General features: G+C 46.8%; 1 protein-coding gene across 9 annotated transcripts in view; it reads right to left on the bottom strand.

The window, feature by feature from the left end:
• Positions 1-12496, bottom strand: part of tp63 (tumor protein p63) — a 116627-nt gene that overhangs the window by 16098 nt on the left and 88033 nt on the right. For 7 of the 9 annotated variants that reach the window (XM_045697484.1, XM_045697486.1, XM_045697491.1 and 4 more), the window contains 6 exons: positions 7604-7790; positions 4256-4371; positions 3476-3585; positions 3084-3220; positions 2040-2122; positions 17-141 (listed from right to left, as the gene is read on the bottom strand). In XM_045697484.1, coding sequence (XP_045553440.1) covers positions 17-141; positions 2040-2122; positions 3084-3220; positions 3476-3585; positions 4256-4371; positions 7604-7790 — 758 coding nt within the window. The remainder of the gene's footprint in view (positions 1-16; positions 142-2039; positions 2123-3083; positions 3221-3475; positions 3586-4255; positions 4372-7603; positions 7791-12496) is intronic. The other 2 variants (XM_045697485.1, XM_045697487.1) reach the window with 1 other exon arrangement.

Raw genomic sequence — 12496 nt, 5'->3', positions numbered from 1 at the left:
AGAGGGTAGTACTCACTGTTTCTGCAGGAGGTTCTGCTGCTGCTGCCTGTACGACTCGACAGTGTGCTGAGGCAGAAACTGCATGAGTTCCAGTGACTCTTTGATTTTCACCAAAATCTCATAGATTTCACGGCCTTTAATCTACAGAGGGAGAGAGAGGCAGAGAGAGAGAGGCAGAGAGAGAGAGGCAGAGAGAGAGAGGCAGAGAGAGAGAGGCAGAGAGAGAGAGGCAGAGAGAGAGGCAGAGCAGAGAGAGGCAGAGCAGAGAGAGAGAGGCAGAGCAGAGAGAGAGAGGCAGAGAGAGAGAGGCAGAGAGAGAGAGAGGCAGAGAGAGAGAGGCAGAGAGAGGGAGGTAGAGAGAGAGAGGCAGAGAGAGAGAGAGAGGCAGAGAGAGAGAGAGAAAGGCAGAGAGAGAGAGAGAAAGGCAGAGAGAGTGAGAGAGAGAGGTTAGCAGGTAGGACAATCCACAACATTAATTTAATTCACACAAATGTATACATACAGAGATCTATATTATATTGTTTGATAGAAAACATTCACTACATGACCAAAAGTATGTGGACACCTGCTCGCTGAACATCTCATTCTAAAATCATAGGCATTAATATGGAGTTGGTCCTCCCTTTGCTGCTATAACAGCCTCCAGTCTTCTGGGAAGGCTTTCCACTAGATGTTGGAACATTGCTGAGGGGACTTGCTTCCATTCAGCCACGAGCGTTAGTGAGGTCGGGCAATGATGTTGGATGATTAGGCCTGGCTCGCAGTCGGCGTTCCAATTCATCCCAATGGTGTTCGATGGGGTTGAGGTCAGGGCTCTGTGCAGGACAGTCAAGTTCTTCCACACCGATCTCAACAAACCGTTTCTGTATGGACCTTGCTTTGTGCACGGGGGCATTGTCATGCTGAAACAGGAAAGGGCCTTCGCTAAACTGTTGCCATAAGTTGGAAGCACAGAATCGTCTAGAATGTCATTGTATGCTGTAGCGTTAAGATCTCCCTTCATTGGAACTAAGGGGCCCGAACCATAAAAAACAGCCCCATACCATTATTCCTCCTCCACCAAACTTTACAGTTGGCACTATGCATTGGGGCAGGTTGCGTTCTCCTGTCATCTGCCAAACCCATTAGTCCGTCAGACTGCCAGATGGTGAAGCGTGATTCATCACTCCAGAGAACGCGTTTCCACTGCTCCAGAGTCCAATGGCGGCGAGCTTTACACCACTCCAGCCGACCCTTGGCATTGAGAAAGGTGATCTTAGGCTTGTGTGCGGCCGCTCGGCCATGGAAACCCATTTCATTAAGCTCCCGACGAACAGTTCTTGTGCTGACGTTGCTTCCAGAGTCAGTTTGGAACTCGGTAGTGGAGTGTTGCATCTGAGGACAGATGATTTTTATGCGCTACGCGCTTCAGCACTCGGCGGTCCCGTTCTGTGATCTTGTGTGGCCTACCACGTCGTGGATGAGCCGTTGTTGCTCCTTCACGTTTCCACTTCACAATGACAGCACTTATAGTTGACCGGGGCAGCTCTAGCAGGGCAGAAATTTGACAAACTGACTTTTTGGAAAGGTGGCATCCTATGACAGTGCCACAATGAAAGTCACTGAGCTCTTCAGTAAGGCCATTCTACTGCCAATGTTTGTCCTTGGAGATTGCATAGCTATGCGCTCGATTTTAGACACCTGTCAGCAACGGGTGTGGCTGAAATAGCTAAATCCACTAATCTGAAGGGGTGTCCACATACTTTTGTATATATTAATGTATATAACAGGGTTGCTTTTGCCAGTATGGACAGAGGACTTTTATTCTGAAGTTCAGGCTCTTATTTTGAAACGTTCCCCCTAATAAATGTTTTCTTCCTCTTGTACCCGTCGAGACTGTTATATGTTCACCTGGGTTCTATTTCTATAGAACAGACAGTACTAGAACTTCATTCCATAGTTTATTGAAACAACATCATTATGGGGGTCAGTTAATTCCCCTGGGGGGGGAAATCCCAGCTGAATGACAAGAGATCTGTGGCTAGACTGTAGACACTTACAGGCAGACAGAACACTTCCTCATCTGTAGATCTTCTCTTCTTGATGGAGGACATCTGGATACCATGGGAGACCTGGTGGAAGGCTGTGGAGGGGGGCAGAGGCCTGGTAAGTACCTGGACTGGTACACCTGGGATGATGTTAACTTTATCTTACGTATTAACCTCAGCAAGCATAGGATGGGAAAACAAGCACAGAGCGGGAAGAGGCAGAGCGGGAAGAGGCAGAGCGGGAAGAGGCAGAGCGGGAAGAGGCAGAGCGGGAAGAGGCAGCACGAGACGGCGTAGCGTAGAACAGGAGGAGACAGCTCAGCGCAGTAAGAGACGGCGCAGCGCAGGAGGAGAGGGCTCAGCGCAGGAGGAGAGGGCTCAGCGCAGGAAGAGACGGCGCAGCGCAGGAGGAGAGGGCTCAGCGCAGGAAGAGACGGCGCAGCGCAGGAGGAGAGGGCTCAGCGCAGGAGGAGAGGGCTCAGCGCAGGAGGAGAGGGCTCAGCGCCAGGAGGAGAGGGCTCAGCGCCAGGAGGAGAGGGCTCAGCGCCAGGAGGAGAGGGCTCAGCGCCAGGAGGAGAGGGCTCAGCGCCAGGAGGAGAGGGCTCAGCGCCAGGAGGAGAGGGCTCAGCGCCAGGAGGAGAGGGCTCAGCGCAGGAGGAGAGGGCTCAGCGCAGGAGGAGAGGGCTCAGCGCAGGAGGAGAGGGCTCAGCGCCAGGAGGAGAGGGCTCAGTGCCAGGAGGAGAGGGCTCAGCGCCAGGAGGAGAGGGCTCAGCGCCAGGAGGAGAGGGCTCAGCGCCAGGAGGAGAGGGCTCAGCGCAGGAGGAGAGGGCTCAGCGCAGGAGGAGAGGGCTCAGCGCCAGGAGGAGAGGGCTCAGCGCCAGGAGGAGAGGGCTCAGCGCCAGGAGGAGAGGGCTCAGCGCCAGGAGGAGAGGGCTCAGCGCCAGGAGGAGAGGGCTCAGCGCCAGGAGAAGACAGCGCAGCCAAGGGGCTGGCAGCATGCAGAGTGTAGTAAAATCAGACTCAGTCAGTCCTTCACCAGCTCCCAGCACTACTTACAACGTTTCATACCCTCACTGGTCTTTGTTCCGTCAGTAACATGCTGCTTGCGGATGCTGTCCTCGTCCGCCTTGCGGTCCCGTCCAGGACACGCACAGATCCTGGCCTCGAAGCAGCGTCGACCCAGCACCTGACCACTAGGTGGCAAGAGAGAGAAACAGACCAATAAGACCTTTTTTTTTTACCATCTATGAGGAGGTGGGATCAGATACAAATTACCCAATATGGACATTTCCCCCCCCAAAAGTTTACGTTTTGTTTTTCCTCATAAATCCCGTTTTGGAGAATTCCCACTCCTGATTCCCGGGGGGAATCTTCCAACTGGGGAAAGTTTTTCCAGAATATTACAAACCTAGTAGCCGCTGAAAAACAAAACAAAAGATTTTTCTTACTCTCTGGCTTCCAGGGTGACGATGATGAGGATGGGTCGTCGGTTCATTCCTCCAACACAGCTGGAGTTACACATAAAGTTATACAGGATGGTAGTGAACTCTGTGCCCACCTGGAAGAAGACGAGAACAGCAGGTCAAGTGAACCTCAAAACCTCAATGCATCTCACCATCTGGATATAAGCAGTGCTTTAAAAAAAAAAATATGACAGGGGTAGTAGTGTGTTGAGTGTTCAGAGCCAGAGCCAGGGCCCGGGCTGTTGAGGACACCAGCTGTTGGGCTGACTGTCACTGAATGATTGGATGAGGGGGTATGTAGGGGGGCTATGAGAGGGCCAGTACGTGAGGATAGCCAGCTTTACAGAAGTTCAGGGGCCACACTCTGCCGTGACCCTGTCTGAGACACGTAGGGTGTTGCAGACGTCTATATTAGAGTGGTGGTTTTGACACTGTGATGACAGAAGGGGACAGGGGAGAGACAAGGGGGACAGGCAGGGGGACAGGGGTTGGAGACTGTCTGTCGCCAGGGCTGGGGGGGGCTTGGTGGTGAAAGGGGGGACAGGAGAGGGACAGGGCTGACCCTACACTGCCTGGGGGGGGGGGTTGTAAGGAGGGTAGACAGGGTAGTACTGTAGCCTACCTGGGGGGGGGGGGGTTGTAAGGAGGGCAGACAGGGGAGGACTGTAGCCTACCTGGGGGGTTGTAAGGAGGGTAGACAGGGGAGTACTGTAGCCTACCTGGGGGGGTTGTAAGGAGGACAGACAGGGGAGGACTGTAGCCTACCTGTGGGGGCTCGTAGGGGACCAAGACACTCTGACGGCCTGTGATGGAGTCCTCCAGATACTGGGAGTGGCTGTTACCCTCCACTCGGATCAGGTGACTGGGAGGGGCTATCTGACCTACAAAAACACAAAATACCATAAGTTTATCAAATAGCAAAACACAATGCATGTTCATATCAGAGAAGACACATAAGTGATCAATGATTCATCAAAGGTAGTTGAGTTAATAACATCGTGGTACAGGAAGCATCTGAGAGGTAAAGGTTAGTTAATAACATCGTGGTACAGGAAGTATCTGAGAGGTAAAGGTTAGTTAATAACATCATGGTACAGGAAGTATCTGAAAGATTAGTTAATAACATCATGGTACAGGAAGCATCTGAGAGGTAAAGGTTAGTTAATAACATCATGGTACAGGAAGCATCTGAGAGGTAAAGGTTAGTTAATAACATCATGATACAGGAAGCATCTGAGAGGTAAAGGTTAGTTAATAACATCATGGTACAGGAAGCATCTGAGAGGTAAAGGTTAGTTAATAACATCGTGGTACAGGAAGTATCTGAGAGGTAAAGGTTAGTTAACATCATGATACAGGAAGCATCTGACAGGTAAAGGTTAGTTAATAACATCATGGTACAGGAAGCATCTGAGAGGTAAAGGTTAGTTAATAACATCATGGTACAGGAAGCATCTGAGAGGTAAAGGTTAGTTAATAACATCATGGTACAGGAAGCATCTGAGAGGTAAAGGTTAGTTAATAACATCATGGTACAGGAAGTATCTGAGAGGTAAAGGTTAGTTAATAACATCGTGGTACAGGAAGTATCTGAAAGGTTAGTTAATAACATCATGGTACAGGAAGCATCTGAGAGGTAAAGGTTAGTTAATAACATCATGGTACAGGAAGTATCTGAGAGGTAAAGGTTAGTTAATAACATCGTGGTACAGGAAGCATCTGAGAGGTAAAGGTTAGTTAATAACATCATGGTACAGGAAGCATCTGAGAGGTAAAGGTTAGTTAATAACATCATGGTACAGGAAGTATCTGAGAGGTAAAGGTTAGTTAATAACATCATGATACAGGAAGTATCTGAAAGGTTAGTTAATAACATCGTGGTACAGGAAGCATCTGAGAGGTAAAGGTTAGTTAATAACATCGTGGTACAGGAAGCATCTGAGAGGTAAAGGTTAGTTAATAACATCATGGTACAGGAAGCATCTGAGAGGTAAAGGTTAGTTAATAACATCATGGTACAGGAAGTATCTGAAAGGTTAGTTAATAACATCATGGTACAGGAAGCATCTGAGAGGTAAAGGTTAGTTAATAACATCATGGTACAGGAAGCATCTGAGAGGTAAAGGTTAGTTAATAACATCATGGTACAGGAAGTATCTGAAAGGTTAGTTAATAACATCATGGTACAGGAAGTATCTGAAAGGTTAATTAATAACATCATGGTACAGGAAGCATCTGAGAGGTAAAGGTTAGTTAATAACATCGTGGTACAGGAAGTATCTGAGAGGTAAAGGTTAGTTAATAACATCATGGTACAGGAAGCATCTGAGAGGTAAAGGTTAGTTAATAACATCATGGTACAGGAAGTATCTGAAAGGTTAGTTAATAACATCATGGTACAGGAAGCATCTGAGAGGTAAAGGTTAGTTAATAACATCATGGTACAGGAAGTATCTGAGAGGTAAAGGTTAGTTAATAACATCGTGGTACAGGAAGCATCTGAGAGGTAAAGGTTAGTTAATAACATCATGGTACAGGAAGCATCTGAGAGGTAAAGGTTAGTTAATAACATCATGGTACAGGAAGTATCTGAGAGGTAAAGGTTAGTTAATAACATCATGATACAGGAAGTATCTGAAAGGTTAGTTAATAACATCGTGGTACAGGAAGCATCTGAGAGGTAAAGGTTAGTTAATAACATCGTGGTACAGGAAGCATCTGAGAGGTAAAGGTTAGTTAATAACATCATGGTACAGGAAGCATCTGAGAGGTAAAGGTTAGTTAATAACATCATGGTACAGGAAGTATCTGAAAGGTTAGTTAATAACATCATGGTACAGGAAGCATCTGAGAGGTAAAGGTTAGTTAATAACATCATGGTACAGGAAGCATCTGAGAGGTAAAGGTTAGTTAATAACATCATGGTACAGGAAGTATCTGAAAGGTTAGTTAATAACATCATGGTACAGGAAGTATCTGAAAGGTTAATTAATAACATCATGGTACAGGAAGCATCTGAGAGGTAAAGGTTAGTTAATAACATCGTGGTACAGGAAGTATCTGAGAGGTAAAGGTTAGTTAATAACATCATGGTACAGGAAGCATCTGAGAGGTAAAGGTTAGTTAATAACATCATGGTACAGGAAGTATCTGAGAGGTAAAGGTTAGTTAATAACATCATGGTACAGGAAGTATCTGAAAGGTTAGTTAATAACATCATGGTACAGGAAGCATCTGAGAGGTAAAGGTTAGTTAATAACATCATGGTACAGGAAGTATCTGAAAGGTTAGTTAATAACATCATGGTACAGGAAGCATCTGAGAGGTAAAGGTTAGTTAATAACATCATGGTACAGGAAGCATCTGAGAGGTAAAGGTTAGTTAATAACATCATGGTACAGGAAGTATCTGAGAGGTAAAGATTAGTTAATAACATCATGGTACAGGAAGCATCTGAGAGGTAAAGGTTAGTTAATAACATCATGGTACAGGAAGTATCTGAAAGGTTAGTTAATAACATCATGGTACAGGAAGTATCTGAGAGGTAAAGGTTAGTTAATAACATCGTGGTACAGGAAGTATCTGAGAGGTAAAGGTTAGTTAACATCATGATACAGGAAGCATCTGACAGGTAAAGGTTAGTTAATAACATCATGGTACAGGAAGTATCTGAGAGGTAAAGGTTAGTTAATAACATCATGGTACAGGAAGCATCTGAGAGGTAAAGGTTAGTTAATAACATCATGGTACAGGAAGTATCTGAGAGGTAAAGGTTAGTTAATAACATCATGGTACAGGAAGTATCTGAGAGGTAAAGGTTAGTTAATAACATCATGGTACAGGAAGTATCTGAGAGGTAAAGGTTAGTTAATAACATCATGGTACAGGAAGTATCTGAGAGGTAAAGGTTAGTTAATAACATCATGGTACAGGAAGCATCTGAGAGGTAAAGGTTAGTTAATAACATCATGGTACAGGAAGTATCTGAGAGGTAAAGGTTAGTTAATAACATCATGGTACAGGAAGTATCTGAAAGGTTAGTTAATAACATCTAAAAGCATAATATGTTATCAATGTTGCTTTAGGAGTGTTTTAGAGACATAACTGACTGACCGTCGTTGAACTCGCGGCTGAGCTCGTGGTTGGGGCAGCGTTTGACCACCTCGGTGACGTGCTCTGCCTTCTTGTAAACGGGCATGGCTCTGATGACGGCGCCCTGCGGGGGGTTGGTCAGCACCTTGATCTGGATGGGACACGTCTTGGCGATCTGACAATATAGCTTCTTCAGCTCTGTAGAGTACTGCAGAGAGAGAGAGAGGACAGGTTAGTACTGGAGAGAGAGAGAGGACAGGTCAGTACTGGAGAGAGAGAGAGGACAGGTTGGTACTGGAGAGAGAGAGAGGACAGGTTAGTACTGGAGAGAGAGAGAGGACAGGTCAGTACTGGAGAGAGAGAGAGGACAGGTTGGTACTGGAGAGAGAGAGGACAGGTCAGTACTGGAGAGAGAGAGAGGACAGGTTAGTACTGGAGAGAGAGAGGACAGGTCAGTACTGGAGAGAGAGAGAGGACAGGTCAGTACTGGAGAGAGAGAGAGGACAGGTCAGTACTGCAGAGAGAGAGGACAGGTCAGTACTGGAGAGAGAGAGGACAGGTCAGTACTGGAGAGAGAGAGAGGACAGGTCAGTACTGGAGAGAGAGAGAGGACAGGTCAGTACTGGAGAGAGAGAGGACAGGTTAGTACTGGAGAGAGAGAGGACAGGTTAGTACTGGAGAGAGAGAGGACAGGTCAGTACTGGAGAGAGAGAGAGGACAGGTCAGTACTGGAGAGAGAGAGAGGACAGGTCAGTACTGGAGAGAGAGAGGACAGGTTAGTACTGGAGAGAGAGAGAGGACAGGTTAGTACTGGAGAGAGAGAGGACAGGTCAGTACTGGAGAGAGAGAGAGGACAGGTCAGTACTGGAGAGAGGACAGGTTAGTACTGGAGAGAGAGGGAGGACAGGTCAGTACTGGAGAGACAGAGGATAGGTCAGTACTGGAGAGAGAGAGAGAGAGAGGACAGGTCAGTATTGGAGAGAGAGGGAGGACAGGTCAGTACTGGAGAGCGAGAGGACAGGTCAGTACTGGAGAGCGAGAGGACAGGTCAGTACTGGAGAGAGAGAGGACAGGTCAGTACTGCAGAGAGAGAGAGGACAGGTCAGTACTGGAGAGCGAGAGGACAGGTCAGTACTGGAGAGAGAGAGGACAGGTCAGTACTGGAGAGAGAGAGAGAACAGGTCAGTACTGGAGAGAGAGAGAGAACAGGTCAGTACTGGAGAGAGAGAGGACAGGTCAGTACTGGAGAGAGAGAGAGGACAGGTCAGTACTGGAGAGAGAGAGAGGACAGGTCAGTACTGGAGAGAGAGAGAGGACAGGTCAGTACTGGAGAGAGAGAGGACAGGTCAGTACTGCAGAGAGAGAGAGAGGACAGGTCAGTACTGGAGAGAGAGAGGACAGGTCAGTACTGGAGAGAGAGAGGACAGGTTAGTACTGCAGAGAGAGAGGACAGGTCAGTACTGGAGAGAGAGAGGGAGGACAGGTCAGTATTGGAGAGAGAGAGGACAAATTAGTATTGGAGAGAGAGAGGACAGGTCAGTACTGCAGAGAGAGAGGACAGGTCAGTACTGCAGAGACAGAGGACAGGTAAGAATATAATACAATAAAATAGAAAAGAAAATGGTGTCCACACAAGGTGGAAATTTGCCTTTTCCTTCAAAGTTCAACACAAAATAAAAACGACATGAAAACCTCATCGGGGCCCCTTGTCTTCAAGATCATTTAACATGAACTTTACCAAAAAGTGTGCAAAACGCAGTACTGCAGAGAGACTACAGAGTTCAAAAGGTTAGATTCCTAGACAAAACAATTCAAAAAGGTCCCATTTTAAAATGACAGGCCCAGGAGACAGTCAGGCCCAGGAGACAGTCAGGCCCAGGAGACAGTCAGGCCCAGGAGACAGTCAGGCCCAGGAGTCAGTCAGGCCCAGGAGACAGTCAGGCCCAGGAGACAGTCAGGCCCAGGAGACAGTCAGGCCCAGGAGTCAGTCAGGCCCAGGAGACAGTCAGGCCCAGGAGTCAGTCAGGCCCAGGAGACAGTCAGGCCCAGGAGACAGTCAGGCCCAGGAGACAGTCAGGCCCAGGAGACAGTCAGGCCCAGGAGACAGTCAGGCCCAGGAGACAGTCAGGCCCAGGAGTCAAAACGAAGAACACAGTAAATACATGAATCCTCTGGAAATGGAACATCTGGAGCTACTGACTTTATAACCACATTTAATCATTTAATCACCACATTCTGACCTTCGGGTAGTGCTTTTAAACAATGTAGAAACATGTTTCCACAAATTACTTTGAAATTAAATAAAAATGTCAATAACAAGTTTTTGTATCAACATTTTAGCTTTGTATAATTGCTACTCATTAAACATGCTAATGTCAAGCCCTGTGTGTGTGTGTGTGTGTGTGTGTTGGTGTGTGTGTGTGTTGGTGTGTGTGTGTGTGTTAGTGTGTAGGTGTGTGTGTGTTGGTGTGTGTGTGTGTTGGTGTGTGTGTGTGTTGGTGTGTGTGTGTGTGTGTGTGTGTGTGTGTGTGTGTGTGTGTTGGTGTGTGTGTGTGTGTGTGTGTGTGTGTGTGTGTGTGTGTTGGTGTGTGTGTTGGTGTGTGTGTGTTGGTGTGTGTGTTGGTGTGTGTGTGTTGGTGTGTGTGTGTGTGTGTGGTGTGTGTGTGTTGGTGTGTGTGTGTGTGTTGGTGTGTGTGTGTGTGTTGGTGTGTGTGTGTGTGTGTGTGTTGGTGTGTGTGTGTGTGTGTGTGTTGGTGTGTGTGGTGTGTTGGTGTGTGTGTGTGTGTGTGTGTTGGTGTGTGTGTGTTGGTGTGTGTGTGTGTGTTGGTGTGTGTGTGTGTGTGTGTGTGTGTTGGTGTGTGTGTGTGTGTGTTGGTGTGTGTGTGTGTGTGTGTGTGTGTTGGTTGGTGTGTGTTGGTGTGTGTGTGTTGGTGTGTGTGTGTGTGTGTGTGTGTGTGTGGTGTGTGTGTGTGTGTGTGTGTGTGGTGTGTGTGTGTTGGTGTGTGTGTGTGTGTGTGTGTGTGTGTGTGTGTTGGTGTGTGTGTGTTGGTGTGTGTTGGTGTGTGTGTGTGTGTGTGTGTGTGGTGTGTGTGTGTGTGTGTGTGTGTGTGTGTGTGTGTGTGTGTGTGTTGGTGTGTGTGTGTTGGTGTGTGTGTGTGTGTTGGTGTGTGTGTGTGTTGGTGTGTGTGTGTGTGTGTGTGTTGGTGTGTGTGTGTGTGTGTGTGTGTTGGTGTGTGTGTGTGTGTGTCCGATGTTATAGTTAATGTTATTTATTTATTAACCTTTACCTCCCTTATCTCACCTCATTTGCTCACATTGTATATAGACTTATTTTTCTGCTATATTATTGACTATATGTTTTGTTTATTCCATGTGTAACTCTGTGTTGTTGCTTTATCTTGACCAGGTCGCAGTTGTAAACTGGCCTACCTGGTTAAATAAAGAGTTAGGGTTATGTATATAATATATAAATACCTGGTTAAATAAAGGTGGAATAAATAAAAACAATTATTTAAAAAAATGTCTCTTGGTAAGGTGGGTTCTGGAGCAGTACCCAGGCTCTACTGTAGGAGTGGAGTCATAAAATGGACCCCCTCCTTCCAGGGACAATTTAATTAGCCCTCCTTTAAATAAAAAATAAATAAAAATATCCCTCCCTTAACTCTGGGCTTGGATAACTTAACTTAACTCTGGGCTTGGATAACTTAACTCTGGGCTTGGATAACTTAACTTAACTCTGGGCTTGGATAACTTAACTCTGGGCTTTGATAACTTAACTCTGGGCTTGGATAACTTAACTTAACTCTGGGCTTGGATAACTTAACTTAACTCTGGGCTTGGATAACTTAACTCTGGGCTTGGATAACTTAACTCTGGGCTTGGATAACTTAACTCTGGGCTTGGATATCATCTTTCATCTTCAAGACATGGGGAAACGACACAGTGTTGCAATTTGATAGGCAAGAGTTTCCTCATAGCATTGTATTGTCTGCGTCTCAATCCAACGACGACGCTCATCGTGCGTTTCGTCATGAATCTTCGATGACTCTTCCTGACTCTTCACTGTAGAGGTCAGAGGTGGTTACCACAATAACATCCATTTCACCACCACCACCACTACTACCTGGCTGACACAGTATCTGACTAGTCAGAGTCCACGGACCGCAGGAATGGACGTTTCCTCACTGAACGATTTGTCATTCATGTAAATATGAATTTGTTCTTAACTGACTTGCCTCGTTTAAAAAATGGCCCCCTATATAGTGCACTACTTTAGATCCCATGCTCTAAAGTAGTGCACTATATAGGGAATGGGGGGGGGGGCTATTTGGGATACGGCCAGTGTGTAAATCCATCCAGTGAAGAGAACGTGATGGAAAAACACAGAACAAGAAAACTGTGCCTGTCAGCTTCACTTCTGTTCTGAAGGGGTAAAACGTCCTGTGAAGATCGTCCCGGGGCTTGTTGCTCGCTGCTCTAGAACAATGCTACATGAAATTCCAGCTCTATTAAGTTGTGTTCCAGTGGAGCCCATCCCAGCAGCTGTCTGACTTGTAATATTACACAATCTAGCTTTTACTTGGCAAAAGATTACGTCTCCCTCTCTTCTCCGTGCCAGGACGATCCCTCTAGCTAGCACTCCTCTTTTTCCTTTCATCAAGAGTGGCTCCTCCAACACATAGGAGAGAGAGAGACAGAGACACACAGAGAGAGACAGCCAGAGAGAAAGGGAGAGACAGCCAGAGAGGGAGAAAGAGACCGAATGAGAGACAGAGAGAGAGAGAGACAGAGAGAGAGAGGGAGAGAGACAGAGGGAGAGAGACCGAGAGAGAGACCGAATGAGAGAGGGAGAGAGACCGAGAGAGAGAGAGAGAGAGAGAGAGAGAGAATGAGAGAGAGACCGAGAGAGAGAGG

The sequence above is a fragment of the Salmo salar genome, chromosome ssa16 (genome assembly GCF_905237065.1).
Source record: "Salmo salar chromosome ssa16, Ssal_v3.1, whole genome shotgun sequence".
NCBI lineage: Eukaryota > Metazoa > Chordata > Actinopteri > Salmoniformes > Salmonidae > Salmo > Salmo salar.
Note: the sequence above shows the minus strand (reverse complement) of the source record. Positions and strands in the feature narration are given on the sequence as shown.